This window comes from Pimephales promelas, chromosome 21, assembly GCF_988280905.1.
Source record: "Pimephales promelas chromosome 21, fPimPro1.hap1.1, whole genome shotgun sequence".
NCBI classification, from domain to species: Eukaryota; Metazoa; Chordata; class Actinopteri; order Cypriniformes; family Leuciscidae; genus Pimephales; species Pimephales promelas.
This window is the reverse complement of record NC_142789.1, coordinates 24,820,228-24,840,700: the sequence shown is the minus strand read 5'-3', so window position 1 is coordinate 24,840,700 and position 20,473 is coordinate 24,820,228. Positions and strand designations below refer to the sequence as shown.

At 41.3% G+C, this 20,473-nt stretch overlaps 1 protein-coding gene across 1 annotated transcript in view; it reads right to left on the bottom strand.

Moving 5' to 3' along the window:
• Nucleotides 1-6,770: 6,770 nt before the first annotated feature.
• The window catches only part of thsd7bb (thrombospondin, type I, domain containing 7Bb), a 62,805-nt gene continuing 49,102 nt past the window's right edge, over nt 6,771-20,473 (bottom strand). The window contains exons 19-28 of the mRNA XM_089125246.1: nt 20,177-20,292; nt 19,978-20,092; nt 19,166-19,311; nt 17,880-18,054; nt 17,493-17,666; nt 17,127-17,222; nt 16,888-16,970; nt 9,120-9,312; nt 8,136-8,223; nt 6,771-7,809 (exon numbers count right to left, since the gene is read on the bottom strand). Of these exons, the coding sequence (XP_088981372.1) occupies nt 7,731-7,809; nt 8,136-8,223; nt 9,120-9,312; nt 16,888-16,970; nt 17,127-17,222; nt 17,493-17,666; nt 17,880-18,054; nt 19,166-19,311; nt 19,978-20,092; nt 20,177-20,292 (1,265 nt within the window). The 3' untranslated portion in view covers nt 6,771-7,730. The remainder of the gene's footprint in view (nt 7,810-8,135; nt 8,224-9,119; nt 9,313-16,887; nt 16,971-17,126; nt 17,223-17,492; nt 17,667-17,879; nt 18,055-19,165; nt 19,312-19,977; nt 20,093-20,176; nt 20,293-20,473) is intronic.

Genomic DNA, 20,473 nt, shown 5'->3' with positions numbered 1-20,473 from the left:
CAGAAAAATCACAATTCTATTTATTCCACCAAATCATGCAGCCTTATCATGCAATATATTCCAAGTTTTTATAATCTAGTTTACATTCATGTTTATGTATATTCAAATAAGGTGTGTTTAAGAAAGAAAACCATACATGAGGTGAATAAATTATGACAGATTTTTCTTTTGGTCAGGAGGTAGTACTGTTCCTTTAAGCGCGAACTATTGGGAATCTCAGGTGCTTTCTCTAAACTGGGATCTTGATGAATAAGAATGTGGTTGATTTGGGCAGCGTCCGTGTTGTCGTGGAGTGGAGCTGATCGTGGGGTGCAGTGATGTATGTGTTTGTTGTTCTCTAGCCACGTGAGGAGAATCCCACTGGGCTGAAACCCTATTAGAACCTCAGCACTCAACCTTATCTCATCTGATAAGGCACAGAGAGACACGAGCGAGAACGAGAGCTCTCTAATGCACTTCTTCACTGATAGAGGAGTGAAAAGCAGGGGAGGGGAGAAGAAGGTACGAGAGTGGAGGAATGAGGAGATGAGAGGTCTTCTGTTTGACCGAAAACTAAATTAAATGAGTAAACCCTGTCTAAAACAACCACATATCGACAAAAAAAAAAAAAAAAAAAGGCTGATCCAGTGTTGCAAAAACAGACATGTAAAATTAATGTCGTCCTTCATCAGTAACCAGATTGCAAGAGATAAAATACATTTTGATGCAAAAAGACTGCTGCTGTGGGCAGCCCATTTGCCCATAATGGGTAATTTGATCGTCTTTGGCTGAATTTAGCTAGACAGAAAATTATTCAAGGTCCAAATAACCTACAATATTTTCCTTTGAGAGTAGTAAAAAGTCGTTTACCTCCACACGTAAATCAATGAATCCAATTTCGAAATCTGGGCTGTTGGAAAACCTTATCAGTGACCTGATGCAAAGCGAGGAGTGAAGAAAACTCCCTCAAATGCCTTGCACTCGATCAAAAACTCTTTTAATAAATCACTTTTGCTCATTGAATTTTTTGTCATGCATTTATGCCAACATTCGAGTATTTAACAACATGCAGAAGCGAAAAAGATTTCAACTCCCCCCTTCTACAGCTCAAGATAAGCCTATGAGTTATGATGAGCATAAGCACCCTTAATGAACAGTTCACTTAAAAATGAAAACATGCTTGCGGTTTATTTAAACTTTAAACAACTATTTAGATTTGTTGTCACTGACGTCACGGCATGTCTGATATATATGAACAGGCACAAGCGAGATATCAAATATTATGCTTAAAGGGATACTTCACTTTGAAATTAATTTGTGATATGTTTTAGCTTACCTCAAGGGCATCCAAGATGTAGGTGTCTTTGTTTCCACAGTATTTTCAATTTTGATATTTTTCGGTCAAACCGTTCTTGTCTGTCAGTCATATAATGGAAGTTTATGGGGTCCACCTCAAAGAGCATGCACAGAGAAGTCAAAATTAAACATGATTTAATGACTCGTAAATGTAAGTACACATTGATGGCCTAAGACACGAAACGAGCGGTTTGTGTGAGAAAACGAACAGTATTTATATTGTTTTTACCTTGTGTAACCACAGCCATGTACAACTGATCTGAAGGCTCGGGCGCTTCGGTTTGCGCATGCGCCGGAAGTGATCGCTTGCTCGTGTACGTCACTTATTGTTTACACAGAGATTTCGGAAGTTTTACCTTTCACTAAACATATTCAGATATATTTAGATTCCTGTATATCTAAATATGTTTAGATCTTCACAGTGAGGGGTAAAACTTCCGAAATCTCTCTATAAACAATATTAAAATTGAAAATACTGTGGAAACAAAGACTCATGCATCTTGGATGCCCTTGAGGTAAGCTAAAACATATAAAAAATTAATTTCAAAGTGAAATATAGCTGCGAGCAGCGATGGCGGGCCCAAGCCGGTGGCACCGCAACCCCGGTTCCTTTAGTTACCTAAAGGCACCCGGGTAGCGGTGCCGAAGGCTTTGGCCCTTTTATGATTAAATGTTAAAACGGCTTGCCATACTCTGTCATTTCGACTAGTCACAATTATGTTACAGATGTCTTAAATGATAATACAAACTATCCAAAATGTAATTACGAATAGACAGAAAGACGTTGTTGATATCTACAATGTTAATTCCGGACAGGCAAACTTAGCTTTTAAATGTTAAAAGGGCTTGCCATACAGGGACGTAGGCTCAGAGAGAGGCTCACCATATTCAAACCAAAATATCTGACTTCCTCTTGGTCCGAGCTAATGACTATGTATTAGAAAGTTGTCCGGCTTGAGGAGTACAATGTATATACCGATTTTTGTAACTGTAGATAAAACTAACAACCCCACTTTTGTCAAAAGGTGGCGCTATTTAGTCCTTGCACATTGCCCGTTTCTGAAACTTTGCACGTCTACTGGCTAATAAATGTGATGTATCTGTTGAGTTTCAAGCAATTTCAATTTCAATTTGACTGTTGAAAAGAAGTGCGCCGATTAGATACTCAGGATCGGTATCGGCTCTGACACTGCCATCTTTGACGAGGCTGATTCAAATTCTATATTGTGCATATACTATTCTGTTAGGCACAAAGGCACAAAAACTTTCTAAAGTACCATAAAGTTTTTGTGTACTGTATTATTAGTGTTCTGAAGCTATTATGTGATATAGAAATTAATATTTAAGTCATTAAATTCAAGAACACAAACTTTTCCCTCTCTGCGCCTGTCAGTCATTCTCCATTCAGCATTCAAACAGCACGTCACATTCGGTTACAGTCAATGATGAAACGATCTTCAATGATTCAATGTTAATCCTATTATACTGGATCTTTAAGATAAAGGTCTAAAGGTCTATATTTTCGAATGAAGAAACTTTTTCTTGCTGGACTTTATTGCTGTAACTTAATCGTGTTACTTTCTACCGGGTGTCGGACGCTGTCGGTTAGATCACAACACTAGAGTCAGAGCACTATAATTGTTCTTCACGCACACAGTAACTGAAATTTAAAACCTTTAAAAGAAAAGGCTCAATAAACTATTGCATAGATAGATAATGTATAATACACTGTTCATAAATATGTATTTCCTTTGTGCTTTGAACTTTTCAATACGGACTCAATGCGCTGTAACTTCATGTGGCTTCAAGCACATCATTCTCCGCTCGGGATGCACATAAGTGCTTTGTGCTGCACCGTATTGGAGCCGTAATATCATAATGCAGTGACGTAATGACAGATTATTAATTGCCTTTCAATTATATGTTGCTTTATAGCAGCCATGGCTATATTTTTTTTTAATGATTTTTGTTATCTTGTTTTTCATGAATGTATTTTTCAAAAATAAGAGCAATGTGTATTATCTATTATTAATATGGTTTATAATAGCATTTTTGTCATAGATTATGACAAAGTAATCATATGATCCACCAGCGAGGAACCAGCAGAACAGAGTGAACATTCTTTCTGTTTAGTTCAATCCTACTTAATAGGAATTTATTTAAAATGCTCGCTCTACTCCACACCATTAATGTCTTGTGCGGACATCCGTATTTTGACTTTCGGTTTTAAGTAAGCGATTTAAAAGCTCCCAAGTCCCAGCGGAGTCACACGTTGATTAACCGGTGGGAATATACACAATAGGCCTACCTGATATTGAACACAAGAGGGCAGTATAGCACTACGTATGACTCAGATTATTATTTTTTTATGAATTTTACAACAATTCTGGCTGTTTTTGAACGTAAACACAATTCTTAAATGAAAAAAAAGGAAAAATTGGGGAAGTTATAATATTTGTATAATTTAATTTAGAAACAAATGATGTATAATTACATTTTTAGAAGATATGAGGCTTTTAGTGTTTACTTTTTTGACATTACTTTAATCTTTTGCCATAGTTGCACATGTCTATTGGCTAATAAATGTGATGTATCTGTTGAGTTTCAAGCAATTTCAAGCAAGCTAAGAGTCCCAAAAGCATCAAAAAATAATGTTAAAGTTTGTTTCGTTGCCACGGCATTTTGAAAGTGACACACTTCCTGCTGCCAGTTGGTGGCGCTATAACTTTGACTCACAATAGTCACATCCATGTGATCGGTCTCTTACAGCGAAAACACTGCTGAAGTTTCATCAAGATCAGTTAATGTATGCTGAAGTTATAACACACATCCTGTTCCATGTTTCTCGCCATAATTTCGTTTCCTCGCCACGGCCAAACCGTTCGAGATATCAAAAATCCCGTGGCACTTTTTCATCCTTAATGTCTTGACTTCACGCTGATCGAGTTTCGTCGAATTTGGTTCAGTGCTCTAGGAGCAATAATTTAAATTACATTGCATGTGTTTTAAACACAACCCTAAATAGCCAACTTCCTGTTGGGCTGGGGTAAAAAGTAAGAGTGTGAAGTATATATGAAACGATGAGATCTATATGTGTACCAAGTTTCATATTATTACATGCAAGTGTGTTTGATTTATGGACCAAATTTTCAGACCAAGTTTATTGACCAAGTTAATCTGATTAATAAACTAATTATATAAAACTATTGTCAATTCACTACAATTAAACTAGTTATATGCCTTTACTTATAAAAAATAAAAATAAAAACTTATTTAAAAAATACCAGGCTTGAGAAATGTATTTTCTTTATGCAGGTCATACACACAGCAGTGAAATGGTTAAGCCCCCTCCCCCTGCACACACACACACACACACACACAGACAGCCAGCCAGCCAGCCAAAGGCTCAGAGTGGCCATATTCAAACAAAAATATCTGACTTTCTGTGGGTCCTAGCTAATAAGTGTCAATTAGAAAGTTGTCCGGCTCGAGGAGTACAATATACATACCAATTTTTGTAACTGTAGTTAAAACTAACCACCCCACTTTTGTCAAAAGGTGGCGCTACTGAGCCCTCACCACGCCCGTTTCTGCAACTTTGCACATGTCTACTGGCTAATAAATGTGATGTGTCTGTCGAGTTTCATGCAATTTGAAGCATGCTAAGGGTCTCAAAAGCATCCTAAAAGCATCCTAAAAGAAGGGTAAAGTTTGATGCGTCGCCACGGCAACAGTTTCAAAGATATCAAGAATCCATTCACAGGTCTACATCTGCCGTATGTTTACATTATACATATGAAGTTTGAAGCAAATCGGGTAAAAATAAAAGGGTGATATCTAAGCATTTTGAAAGTGACACACTTCCTGCTGCCAGTTGGTGGCGCTATAACTTTGACTCACAATAGTCACATCCATGTGATCGTCCTCTTACAGCGAACACACTGCTGAAGTTTCATCAAGATCAGTTAATGTATGCTGAAGTTATAACACACTTCCTGTTTCACGTTTCTCGCCATGATTTCGTTTCCTCGCCACGGACAAACCGTTCGAGATATAAAAAATCCCCTCGCAAACTTTCATCCTCAATGTCTTGACTTCACGCTGACCGAGTTTCGTCGAATGTGGATCAAAGCTCTAGGAGGAGTATTTGACATTCCATTGCGAGCGTTTTACAAACAAACCTCAATAGCCAAATTCCTGTTGGGCTGGGGTAAAAAGTAAGAGCGCGAGGTATAGATGAAACGATGAGATCAACATGTGTACCGAGTTTCATATTATTACATACAAGCGTGTTTGAGTTATGGACCAAGTGTTCGGACCCCGTTCCAGGGGGCGCTGACGAGCTGCCCTGCCACGCCCGGGTACCATCTTCAGCCCGGCTCTGATGGCCGCGGGTTCTGACCCGTGTGCAAAGTTTCAAGAGTTTTCGAGCACGTTAAGGGCCCCAAAAGTGCCCAAAAGGTAGCAAAATAATAATAATACTAAAGAATAATAATCCCAAGGAAAACAATAGGGCCTTCGCCCTTTCAGGGCTTGGGCCCTAACTATCCCTTTAACTTCAAATCATGAAAATCATATAGGTTTGAAACAATATCATACCTCTATTGGTATAACTCTGTAAGACATTATACATTGTTTATAAGCTGATCTGGAAACTGTTAGCTGCAATAAATTATTTTTTTAAGGTTTTGTATTAAGCTGTAATTTTTATCTTTTTTTTCTTTAAAAAAAACTTTATCTTAAAAAAGAGAGAAAAAAGTATTGAACCATCAGATCTCAAAATGGGATCTAGAACAGTGGTTCTCAACCAGAGGTCCTCAGTAAACCTTCAAAGGGGAAGCAGAATGAAATAAACGTATTCAAATTAATATATCATTGTTATTAAAATTATATTAAATCAATTTAACTTAATTCAAATGGTAAAAAAATCATACATGGTAAAAAAAATCAATATTCATGGTAATTTCATTTTTTTCTTGTCAATACATGTTTTTAATTGAAGAACATATTCAAACGTCTGGAATTATATATATATATCACTTAGGTTCTCCTTGATATTGTGTTGTATGCTTAGATTATAGGGCATCATATCAGCATACAAGAAGCAAAAACCTCAGGGAATTGGGATTTCTATCATAGCAGTGCCATCTACTGGTCCTTGTGAATACATGCAGCTGCGTAGCACCTGCATTTTCTCATTTGACCTCATCTGTTATAACTAATTCACATTCTAATTACAATTCATAAGAGGAATATGACAATCTGAGCTTGAAGTTGGCTCAGTGAATTGATACTGATCAGAAATGACAGCAGCACTGTTCCAGAACCGCAAAGACAGAGAGGAATCTAAAAGAGCGCAACCAGACAGTTAAACGCATCGGAAATATGAAAGTCCTACAGCATGAAACCGTGCTTATTTAAATATAACACTCCTCTCTGAGATTCAGATTTATTTATAAACCACTCAAAGACACAGATAGAAAATATTCACATTACAGTATACACATTACAAAAGAACATCACAACCTTATCAGGGGTGACAAAGCATTTTAAATCCTTCATAGCTGATCAGGGTGAAATCAAAACATTGTTGTTTAAAACCTAAATCATTCAAATAGGGAGGCAATTTTTAAAGGCTATATAGGTTTTAAAACATAAATAAATGAATAAATTAAGATGGCACTAATGTAGTGCATCAGAAAACATCCCTTTGAAGGGGAATCTTTAAAAGGATAGTTCACCCAAAAAATGAAAATTCTGTCATTACTTTCTCAGTCTCATGTAGTTTCAAACTCGTATGACTGACTTTCTTCTGCGGAACGTAAGGAATTTTAATGAAATGTTTTTAAGAATGCTCCGGTTGCTCGTTTTCATGCACCGAATGGGAACAAAGCTTTCAAGCATTTAAAATACCGGTAGTAGACACAAAAGATTCATAAAAGTGGTTCAATACGACTGATTGTATAAAAAGAGTGGCTAAGATATTCTTTAGAAATTCTCCTTTTGTGTTTGACAGAAGATAGAAATTAATACGGGTTTGGAATGACATGAGTGCTTGAAAAAAAAAAAGAAAATCTTTTATGAGTGAACAATTCCTTTAACGTGTACAGAACAATCTCCTCATAATGGGCATTAAACAAACTCTCTGATTAACACATACACACACAGATCTTCACACAGACAGGCACTCACGCAATGAGGGCTGTAGACATGATTCTGATTCACACGGCTGTATGCCATTTTCCAAGTTCTCCCGACAGCCTCCTGTTCAGTTTTTGTGCTGCTTAAACATCAGTTCTCCAGTCAACATCATCTCTGTCATGCTCAGCTTGTGGCCAGAATGATGCCAGACGTCTGTTTTGAGCATTTATTTGCATTGCATACCCATGGTGGACTCACATATCCATGTCCCCATCATATGCCAGAGCCAGTGCTTTCTGCGGACTGCTGCTGGGACTGTCCTCTGGGTTCTTACTGAAACGCAAAACATGTTTAAATATGTATAAACTCACTAAACTACCTAAGAAACCCTTTGCATCATGATTTATTGCAGTTTAAACTATCACCACCAGAGTGCAGAACAAACACATTTTTTATATATGACATTTACCAATGAGGGAGTCATAAATGATATGCCAGTGCTTTATTTATGGGATAATGCCCATTCTGGCAGTCATTATCTTAAACTAAACTGACGGGAGGTTGATTAGGACCCCGACTGTTTTATTATGTGAGAAGAAAGAGACCATAGAGTGATATGAAGCATTAAACTAGCATAGCCATGTAAAAATCAGCCTCACCACAGTAGGAAGGACATCATGATGAGAAGGAGGATCACAACAAACCCAGCTGCCATCAGCCCATATACCCACAACTTGACTCGCCCATCTGTCAGTCAAAATAAACATGAACATTTACAAAGCATGGCTCAACCAAAGCATTCTGGCTCTCGACTCCCAGCTGTCAATCAAACAATTCATCCAATAGAGTGCTGCAGGGATGACGTATTTTTCTAGGCCAAAACCTAGAAACCAGTTAGTATTTTGGCACTTTCGGTTAAACATTTTTTTTTTAACGAGTTATTGTTTAAATGCCTGAAATCGGCTCTGTGGTTAACACAGATATTTTTTATTCTCTGACATAAAATACGTGATAATTGTTTATTTTTTGTTATTTAAAGCGTTTACTTGTGCTAACAAGTGTCTAAATGGAAGTGCAGTCTCAAAGCTGGTCACCGAGCTTATTTTCTGCAATAATTCAAAAGCCAATGGAAAACTCCTATTGGGTTTGTTGTCGAGGTTACCGGGGTGATGCTAACTTCTACCTACAAGAACACGTACCTACGTACACTGTTTTACAAAATTTGTTATCACAACATATTTTCTTTTGTCAAATCAACTTTATAATAATTTATTTAGTTGAGATAACTTATTATTTTGAGTTTCTGATGATTAAATTAATCTCCTTCATTGTATTAACTCACTTTTTCCAGTTCAATCAACTTAAAATTTTAAGGCAACCCAGGTTACTTACTTTAAGTTAAACCAACAATATTTTTTTACGGTGTAGTATCACAACATTTTTTCTTTTGTCAAATCAACTTAAATAATTTATTTAGTTCAGATAACATATAATTTTGAGTTTCTGATGATTAAATCATTCTCCTTCATTGTATTAACTCACTTTCCAGTTCAATGAACTTAAGATTTTAAGGCAACCAGGTTACTTACTTTTTTAAGTTAAACCATCAATATTTTTTTACAGTGTATGGTTGTTGTTAGCACCTGGTCCAAGAGGCTGTAGTGCCCAGTCCTTGATGAGGTTCTTGTTCCGAGTGTGCTCTGGTCTAAGACGTCCTGCGAGGGTTTTTACATCTGCCTTCTTATGGTCCAACCCTGGGGTTCTGGTACAGTAGTCAAGGAACCCATGAGAGGTCATGACCTCTGTGAAACCCTTCTCACAACCACAAACTCCATTCTGACAGAAAGACAAGAGAGATTCTCGTAAAACATCACAGCGGGTGGGCTGGATATTAAAATGTGCTACGATCTTATGGAGACGTACAGCCAGGGCCGGCGCTCCGCACACGCACATCACGCACTGCGCGTAGGGCACCAAGTGCTTGGGGGGGGCACCAAAAAATCTGGGTGGTGAAAAATCATCACAATAGGCTACTAGTATAAATAACAAATACAATATGTCTAAAGCATGTTAATATACAAAAGCAATAAAAAAGTAATATAGGCCTAGACCAAATTAGTGGAGAAAAAGGTGAATCTCCTGTGCCACTCTCCCTCTGGTGCCCCCCCTTCCCCACCTCGCAGTGGTCTGTTCCTCAATCAGTGTCAAATTTGGCAGACACCTGATCGACATCAGACATGGTCTCTAAAGAGTCGGGGGCGGAAAAAAGGAAAAAGAAGAGACAGTGGGATGATACTTGTTTGCAGGTAAGACAATGTTTTAAATAAAAGTGTTAGTTTTGTAGGCACCCTTGCTTCGTGTATGCATGTCCAGAGGGGCGTCGCTAGTTGTGCAAATGATCCAGGGCTTTGCCCTGCATGTAGAATTTTTTATTTTAACGGGGGTCCGGGGGTTTCTCCCTGGGTTTTTTTTTTACTTGGGCTGTTTAAGATGCAGTTAGTTTGTTTGAGAAGAAAAGGAAGATCGCTTAGATATGTTTTTTCGTTGTTGTTCTATCGGATAATGCGGTCAAAGGCCCAAGGGCGACATCTATTGGTGAAACTGCAATTAAAAAAAAAAAACACAATCTCACTGTTTGTATATTTTCATATGGAGTTGTCAAATTATTAGGGCTGGGAAAAGCGTAATCACATCCAAAATAAAAGTTTCTACATGAGTACTGTGTATAATTATTTTGTATATATAATATACACACATATATATATTTAAGAAATATTTGCATGTATATACTGTATATATTAATAGATAATTTATATTATATATATATATAAATTAAAATATTTTATATATAAATAACAAATATTTCTTAAATACATATACAAAATAATTATACACAGTACACACACATAGGCCTATATCATTAATGTAGACACAAACTTTTATTTTGGATGCGATTAATCGCGATTCATCTTTTCCCAGCCCTACAAATTATGTACAGAATTATTATACTGTGCCTCATCAGACCTCTTTTAAAGGTAGAATAGAGTTTTGAATTTTAAATGTTCCAGTGACACATAGGCCTATATTATATAAAAGATGTGTGCAATATTTTTGTATACGATGGTTATTGATTTAGTACAATCCGTGAATATTTTGTCTTGTATTTCTGAATGCAGGGTCAATGCTAAAATACATGCAAGGAGCAACTCAAGGCCAGGAGGAAGAACCATCAACCAGCAGTTGTAGCCAGTTCCAAAAATGTGTTTTTAGTAATTGTGGTGGTTTTTGGTATTTATAATTTTAACCTTTTTATTATTTATTTCTTTTCATATTTGGTGCCATTGTTAATGTAAATGTATTTATTTGCAGCAGTTATTTTGGAAGTAAAGAGAACCTAACTAAGAAATTCTGAATGGTTGTTCCCATTCAGGGAACTTCGAGCTGCGTGTAAACGCCGTGGGAACGCCTCTGCGTGACGAGTCATGAAGCACGTATGAAATCTGTCCAATGGCGAGACGGAACGTCATAGGCGGGGTGACGTATCGACCAGGAAACTATAAAGCATCCCCGAAACACAAGCGCAACAGCTTCTGAGTCTTCACAAGCGCTCTATGTATGAATTTTGTCTGTCTGTCTAATATTGTATATTTATATATATTGATATGGCGAGCAAACAACAGCAGAAAGTGTGTTCATCCCTGCCCTCGCTTCATCACGGGTGGGGATACACACGATCTGTGTGTTGTTTGTTTGGGAGTGCAGCATGCTCAGTCGGCTCTCGAGGGGGCCGGCTGTGCACTGCGAGTGTCTGCCCATGAAGACACTTCGCTCCCGCCGGGCACTCTTCGAGGAGAGTGGTTCGGTGCGCGCTCCCCGCGGCTCGGGTCCCGCTGCTGCCGAGGCACAGCGAAGGCTTGCGTCGTGGGGATCGCAGATGGATCTATCAGCGGGGATTGAGACGGGCCCCGCCCTTTCTCTGCCCTTACCTGGTAGATCCAGTGCCTCAGTTCTCGCTGCGGGAGTCCGCGTTGCGGTTTTTCCTGCCCGGGCTGAGGCGCCATCACTTCAATTATCCAGTTCTGAGGAGCTGGATGTTGAAAGTGTGGATGCAGAGTCTATGGGACTCAGTGGAGAGCGGGGGAAGCTCGTTTGCCATCCCAGTCTCCCGCGAATGTAGTAAAAAAAAAAAAAAAAAATGGAGGTTTTTGACTCGGGCTGTGGAAAAATTAACCATTGAATGGCCAGTTGAGAAACAAGAGTTGAGAGAGTAAAATGGATGAGAGATTTTTAATATCACACTCACTACCTCCATGCCGGTGTTTGCCCTTCTTCCCCGATCTACACACCGAGGTGTGTAGATCGTGGAACAAACCAGTGTCAGCTAGAATTTTGACACACCAGACCTCTATGTATGCTAATATTGCTGGGTCTAGGAGATATGAGTGAGGGGGAGGTCGTCGGCACTGACGTGATTAATGAGATACTGCGTCAGGCGGCAGATATTTCTCTCCGTGCCACCAAGGAGACGGCCAGATCAGTCGGCCGCTCTATGGCAGCCCTGGTGGCCACGGAGAGGCATCTGTGGCTAAATCTGGCTAATATGAAGGAGAAAGATAAAGCGTTTCTCCTGGATGCGCCGCTGTCGTCCGGGAAAAAAACAGGCAGCGGCGCTCCAGAAATGTCTCCCCCTCCGTACTCATCCTTCGGGGGCTGCTGGGCGAGAGCAGCCCCGCCCGTCGAGAGAGCGTCGCGGGCTCCTCCCCAGCAAAACTGGGCTGAGACGCGGCGTTCTCAGGCGAGGTCTTCCCGGGATAGAACCGATCTGAGGACGGTTATTGTCGCCAGGAAGGCTTCGTCGAAGAAGTCCTGACGCCACTGGTGTCAGGCTACTGAGGGTGGTCCCCACCGTGAGACAGAGGTGTTCGCCGCTGAATCCGGCGCCCGCTCTCTCTCTGTGCCCTCAGGGGTTCGTTCTGCCAACCCTGCCTGTAATGGGGGGTGCAGACGGTCCCAGCGAGCGATTTCCCGAGGGACGCTCGTTTGCTCCGAGGAGCGATACAGAACGGTCGTTAAACCCTGCCTGTGCGCGGTCACAGGGCGCTGTTTCTGTTTTTAAAAACTACTCCAGAGGCCAGTCTCGAGAGACTGGTACCCTTAGTAGAATTTCTGGTAGAATGGGGAAGTCTTCCAAATATATCTCGTTGGGTCCTGCAGACTATCGAACGCGGGTACGCGATCCAGTTCAGGTCGCGTCCACCTCGTTTCCGGGGGGTTTTGCCCACAGTGGTGACCCCCGAGCAGGCTCTGGTTATGGAACAAGAAGTGAAAGCTCTGCTACTGAAGGGGGCGATAGAACGAGTTCTTCCTCCCGACAGAGAGCTGGGGTATTACAGCCGGTACTTCATTGTTCCAAAGAAGGATGGGCGGCTGCGTCCGATTTTAGACCTGCGCCTCTTAAATCGGTCAGTAGGGAAGCTCAAGTTCTAAATGCTGACTCTCAAGCAGATCGTGTCACAGATCAGGTCCGAGGACTGGTTTCGTCACGATAGACCTAAAAAAAGACGCGTACTTCCATATCTCCATCCTTCCGCAACATCGGAAGTTCCTGAGGTTCGCTTTTTGGGGCGAAGCGTACCAATATCGGGTCCTTCCATTCGGCCTAGCGTTATCTCCTCGAACCTTCACGAAATGCATGGACGCGGCCTTGGCCCGCTGCGTCTCCAGGGCATTCGCATTTTAAATTACATCGACGATTGGTTGATTCTGGCTCAATCGGAGCATCAGGCGATTCGGCATCGAGATGCCGTCCTCGCCCACATCAGAAGGTTGGGGTTGAGACTCAACGCTAAGAAGAGTGTGCTTTCGCCAGTTCAGCGGACCACTTTTCTAGGCGTGGTATGGGATTCGACGACGATGCAGGCACGTCTGTCGTCGGCTTGTATAGCCTCGATTATCTCGACTGTCAAGCAAGTGAAGCTAGGCCAGTCACTCACTGTAAAGGAATTCCAGAGAATTCTGGGTCTGATGGCAGCAGCATCCAACGTGTTACCGTGCGGCCTGCTGTACATGAGACCACTACAGTGGTGGCTCAAGACCAAGGGGTTCTCCCCGAGGGGAAAGCCGCTCCGCAAGATCAAGGTCACGCGACGTGGTCTCCGTGCCCTGGCTATGTGGAAAGAACCTTGGTTCCTGTCCCTGGGACCTGCGCTGGGAGCCCCGTGTCGCCGGGTAACGGTGACGACGGATGCCTCTCTCACGGGCTGGGGAGCGATCATGAGTGGTCGCTCGGCCCGCGGGTTGTGGCAAGACCATCATCTCCGATGGCATATAAATTGTCTAGAGATGATGGCGGTGTTTCAGGCTCTGAAACACTTTCTCCCAGACCTCAGAGATCATCATGTTCTTGTCCGGTCAGACAACATGTCTGTGGTCTCTTACATAAACCACCAGGGGGGTCTGCAGGGACCCGTTCTGCTGAACCTGCCTGTGAGGGTGGGCGCAGACGGTCCTAGCGAGTGGTTTCCCGAGGGAAGCTCGTTTGCTCCGAGGAGCGATACAGAACAGTCGTTAAACCCTGCCTGTGCGCGGTCACAGGGCACTGTTTCTGTCTCTATAATTACTCCAGAGGCCAGTCTCGAGAGACTGGTACCCTTAGTGGAATTTCTGGCAGAATGAGAAAGTCTTCCAAATATATCTCGATGGGTCCTGCAGACTATCGAACGCGGGTACGCGATCCAGTTCAGGTCACGTCCGCCTCGTTTTCGGGGGATTTTGCCTACAGTGGTATCCCCCGAGCAGGCTCTGGTCATGGAACAAGAGGTGAAAGCTCTGTTACTGAAGGGGGCGATAGAACGAGTTCTTCCCCCCGACAGAGAGTTGGGGTATTACAGCCGTTACTTCATTGTTCCAAAGAAGCTAACGATATACGCCTCCCTCACGGGCTGGGGGCGATCATGAGTGGTCGCTCAGCCCGGGGTCTGTGGACTTTCTCCCAGACCTGAGGGGTCACCATGTTCTTGTCCGGTCAGACAGCACATCGGGGGTCTTTTTATAGACCATCAAGGGGGTCTGCGCTCATGTCCATTATTCAGGCTAGCGCCAGATCCTTCTGTGGGCCCAGGGGAAGCTTCTTCTTTGGCGATTTTATATCCCAGGATATTTAAATCGGGAAGCAGACATCCTGTCGAGGCAGGGGCCGAGGCCCGGGGAGTGGAGACTCCACCCCGAGGTGGTGGAGCTCCTATGGAGTCATTTCGGTCATACCGAGGTAGGCCTATTTGAATCCAGGGACTGAGACACTGCATGCTGTGGTTTCTCTGTATCCACCAGCCCCTCTGGGGTTGGATGCGATGGTACAGGAGTGGCCGAGGTCACCCCTGTACGCATTTCCCCCGATTGCTCTGCTCCCAGGAGTTCTGGAGAGGGTTCACCGAGTCGGGGTCTTTCTACTGTTAGTAGCCCCGCGTTGGCCGGCCCGAGTATGGATGCGGGTCGATACTTCACCCCCGCCCAGATCTATGGAGGTTGTGGCTTGGCCTCTGAGGGGGCCCAGCTCATAGAATCGGGTCTCTCGACTGAGGTCGTGGAGACCATCCTCCAATCCAGAGCTCCGTCCACGAGGAGATTATATGCCTTGAGGTGGCAATGTTTCACCTCTTGGTGGGGAGAACACCAGTTGGACCCAGTTAACTGCCCGGTGTGGCGGTGCTGGAATTCCTTTGGAGCATTTCTCCACAGGGTTATCCCACTCCACACTAAAGGTGTATGTGGTGGCCTATCTGCTTACCACGTCCCTTTGAGTGGAGCTTTTCACGGGAGATACCCATTGGTAATTCTTTTTCTTCGTGGTATTGTGAGGTCAGACCAAGAGAAACTAATCTGCTCTGCCCTCTGAGGGCTCTAGATGCTTATGTCCACAGAGCTGCCCTGTGGAGAAAGCCTGAACAGTTATCTGTTTGTTTTGGACCTCCGAAGAAAGGTTGTCCCGCATCTGAGCAGAGGTTGAGTAAGTGAGTGGTCGAGGCCATCTCATTTGCATATGAGTCCGCCGGTCAGCCTTCTCCTTTGGCTGTCTGGGCTCACTTAACCAGGGGTATGGTAGCTCCGCTCCAGGGGCGCAGGTGCTTTCGTCTAAATATGTGCCTGATTTCATACAACGGACACCTGCTCGCATGGCGGCGTTGGTATTAGCGTTCCCACGGCGTTTACACGCAGCTCGAAGTTCCCTGAATGGGAACGTCTCTGGTTACGTATGTAACCCTAGTTCCCTGAAGGGAACGAGACGCTGCGTGTCTATGCCATACTCCCAGCATGCCCGTGAGCGCTTGCTTCAGTCCTATCAGAAGCTGTTGCGCTTGTGTTTCGGGGATGCTTTATAGTTTCCTGGTCGATACGTCACCCCGCCTATGACGTTCCGTCTCGCCATTGGACAGATTTCATACGTGCTTCATGACTCGTCACGCAGAGGCGTTCCCACGGCGTTTACACGCAGCGTCTCGTTCCCTTCAGGGAACTAGGGTTACATACGTAACCAGAGACGTTATTCCTTGGGTGAGTGGGTGGTGGGGGTGGGGGGGGGGGTGTTAAGGGGGCACCACCAAGCATTTGTGCTTAGGGCACCCAAATGGCTAGCGCCGGCCCTGCGTACAGCTGTTAATTGCAAGGCATTAGAGGGAGTTGTGATATATGACAATAAAGGGTTTTACATCTCATCATAACAGAGTGAAACACTGCCGTGAGTCAAATGATACCACACTTAGTAAACTCAGCATCTGTCAAAGCTCATTTTCCTTATAAAAACAATGTCATTAACTTTCACATAATTATCATCATTATTAATAAACATATTTAAACCACCCCCAAATTTCCATTACTGTGATGAAAAAATTATTTAACTGTAATGCATTTCTGAAATACAACAATGCATCTAAGCAAATAAGACAATATTTTTAGAATTTAAGTTTTAATTATAGTTTAAGTTGTAAGTTTTATTTAACTTTGTTTTTGTTGTAATAATTTTGTACATTTGTCATTTTTATTAATTTTTAAAAATTAATAATTTTTTATTTATTTTTGTTTTATTTTTATGTAGCTTTAATTCATTTTAATTGCAGGTATTTCATTTTTTTTTTATTTCAGTTAATTGCTGACAAAAAAAAAAATCAAGTTTAAATTTTTGATCTAATATTTATTTTAATAATTAATTTTTAGCTTGAATTAACCAAAAACATTTGTAACAGTTTTACTTTTAGTTAACAAAAACAATGAGGATGCAAGAAAAGCCAAATGTGATTTTTTAAAATAACATTTTTTTTTTTTGGTGTTTGGTCGTTTTGGGATGAAATAGGACCTGGGCATGTTCAGTAGCCGGGATAATGAATCAGATCATGCGTGTTCAGTGTTCTGTGTTACCTGTGTGCAGAAGGAGAAGGGTTTGTTGCAGGGAGGGTGACACTGCCGTACCGCAGATGGCTGGTTCTGAGAGATGCAGCCTCCTAATGTAGAGGAACACTGATTACATTAAGCCAAAATGAAAATTAATGGTTGTGTTTTTTCCAAGTCCTTTCCAATACCAAAAAGAGTATGAAATAAGACATGAATTTGCTTCCTTATAATACTATTTTGAGGATGAATGCATTGATAGTGCGCACCCGTGACGTTGACTCCGTCAGAGCGCTGGCACCACACCAGCCTACGGTTATGCCTCCACTCACCCGTCATCCATTCATAACTAAGACACGTTCCTCCTGGAAGAACAGATAAAAACACACTAGAGTGCTGTTCTGGTTTAGTGGCTTCCTGTTCATCACTTCTCAGTCAGAGCTATTTTCTCAAACAGAGAGGAAATAACAACTATGAAAAACAACAGCTTGGAACGATCCAAAGGAAGATTGCACAAACCAAAAAGAGTCCAAGTATTGTGTTCTTTTGAATGTGGTATTGGTATTGTGTTCATGACAAAAAAAGCATTAAACTGCTTATGTTTTTTTTTTCCACCACTATGTCTTCCCACAAACCTTGGCATGGCCGTGTCTCATACATCTGGCTGGGACAGGAATCCTGGTTCTCCAGGACTTGTGTGACTACGGCTCTAGAACGAGCCTGTCGACCCCACGTCTCAAAACTACGCCCATCCAAACACAGTAGCTGACATGAACTCCATGGTGACCACTTGGTTAGGTGACATTCTCCTGACGTGCGAGACAGAAAATCCAGCCAGTGAGCTTCTAAATTACATTTGAAAATATATTCAAATAGAAAACCATTATTTTAAATTGTAGAAATATTTCACAATATGACTGTTTTCAATGTATTTTTAATCAAAGCCTTGGTGAGCATAAGAGACTTCTTTCAAAAAAAAACAAAAATCTTTTGAGTGTGGTACTTGTGTTAGAGATGCAAACCTGGACAAGGAATTGTGCAGGGCTGCAATAACTCCGTCTCACTGACTTTGCTCTGTGAATTTCCGACACACATCTTATCATCCACCGGAACGGGCTGAGGAGGACCTGAAAGAGAACCCCAATGCACCACACAGGATATTTCCCTCCGACTTACTCCCTCGCCACAGTCGGCGCCCTGCAAAGAGAGAGAAAGATTACAGACAGAGCCGATCTGAGCTGACAGCATCTGTCATGTTCATGATGTTATACTGGGCAGTTTAGATGTATTATGTCTTTTCTGTGTGAAGCTGAAATACTTCAGATCGTTTATTTTTTCTTGAATTCTGTTATTTAGAAAGTGTGGGTAGAAAGAAACCACTCTAGATTTAGCCATAATATAATTGGCTCATAACACCATGATGAGGCCTCCGCACGGGCTTGTGTCCAACATGATTCACAGCCAGAGAGTGTTTCTGATCTGTTGTGTTCTGATTGGCTAAAAAAAAGTGTTTTTTTGCTGCTTACAGAACCTGTCAGAGACACATCTGATTGCTCAGGACACCTATTTCAATGGTTTTGTAGAGACATTGTGTAAAAATGCACCTTTAATTGGTAGCCTTTATTCTAGAGAAACCTGGACAAGGGATTCACAATTTCGTATCATTTTATTTATTTATACCTAAAAATGTATAAGGTTTGTATTAGCATTTGTAATTATGTATTTAACCCCCCCCCCCCCCCCCAAAAAAAAAGATAAATAAATAAATAATAATTTTACTTTAGTTTTTCAATTCTTTACAGCCCCCCAAAAATTTTATTTTTTTGTGTACTTTTTACACCTAAAATTATATACTTTTTTAGACCTAAAATTACTTTTGACGTACACTACCAATTAAGAGTTTGGGTTTGGTAAATATTTGTAAAAAATTTTTTTTGAAGCCTCACCAAGGCTGCATTTATTTGATCAAAATCACAGTAAAAACAATATTGTTAAAAACATGAATTTTTAGCATAATTATTCTTCAGTCACATCATCCTTCAGAAATCATTCTAATATGCTGATTAATGCTCAAGAAACAAATAAAATGAGACAGAACTCTGCCAGAGCTGTTTATAGCGGCGTAGCAAGGATAATTTGATCTCATATGAGCTCAGGGTTATGATGGGCTCACTTTGACAGTTTAATGGAAAGTAGTAGCCTTTAGCTATGTGAACATCTTTGGTCTGGGCATTTGTGTTGGCAAAGGACAATGTCTCAGTGGCATCAGCAGTTTGTTTTAGTTTCAGGCGCACTGCATCAAAACTACCTCAACCCTGCATGGTCTCCAGTCCCCCCATCTCCAGCTGTAGCAGGGCTTAATGGGACAGGGGCGGGTCTGGGAGAGTTGAGATGGACAGGGACGACCTCCCTCACTAGCAGGCTGCAGAACGACCCTGGAACGTGTCATTTGACCTGGAAAATTAACACACAGCAAGACACAAACACATGATATCAGGACCTGAAGTCCAGTGTGAGCACTGTTTTCATGCTGAAATTTGATAAGCGCTCTGGGAAGAGTTTACTCGTGGGACTGGCAGAGCCTAGGATGAAGATAAATGAGACTGATAATAGATTTTAATTAAGCCCCTAACAACAGCTGAGTTCAAGGAAGCATGACTGAAATCTCAAGGGTGTAAACATACAGGTGTGTTTCTAGATTCATATTTACTGGCCAAGGCTAAAAAAGGAAAGCAGAAAAGCACCAATAATGTTTTAATAAAATTTAAAAAATCCAATTATTATTATTATCATTGATTTCTTGGCTAGTTTTAAAAAGGAACGCACCACTTGTGTTTATATAAAAAAAAAACTATAATTATAAAACTTGCTTTATATATATTTATTAATATTAAATTATTTAATTACTATTATTATTAATAATTGGCCAGTGTTGAGAAGGGAAGCACTCCTTGTTTTCTTCAAAAAAAATTTTTTTATATTATTATAAAAAACTAAATTGAAAAAAAATCCAATACATAAAATAAAATAAAAAAAATAAAATAAAAAGCGAAATATTTATAATTATTATTATTCATATAATATTAACAATATTATTATTATATAAATTGGAGATCATACTTTGGCTTCCACAGGTGTGTGAACATTCTGACCAGGTGGACCACTCTGTAATCAGGCAATTAACAGGGCAGCCCACCTCACAGGGGGCAGAGAGCTTTCCACGTGAAGGACCCAACTAGAAAAGATAAGAAACCAATAAAAACATTGGATTCCTATTGAGCATTTATTGTGAAAGAATTCCAGTGAGAAGAACAGTCACCTCTTTGCACATGCTCAGTTCCACCAGCTTCCCATCGCTGCGGACACAGTTCAGGAGTCGAGTCTTAATCCCCCGGCCACACACTGCGTTTTCACTGAGCTGACAGCTACTCCAGTCTTCAACACACACACACATACACACATTTTACTCTCTGCACTACACAGAACAATTTTTGGCAATCTGTAAATTGTGATAGAGTGAACCAGTGGCGAGGCTACATTCGGGCCAGGATGGCACTGGTCCTCTCAGATTGATGGCTGGTTTACCCTATTAAATGAGACACCAATAGTTTTTTTT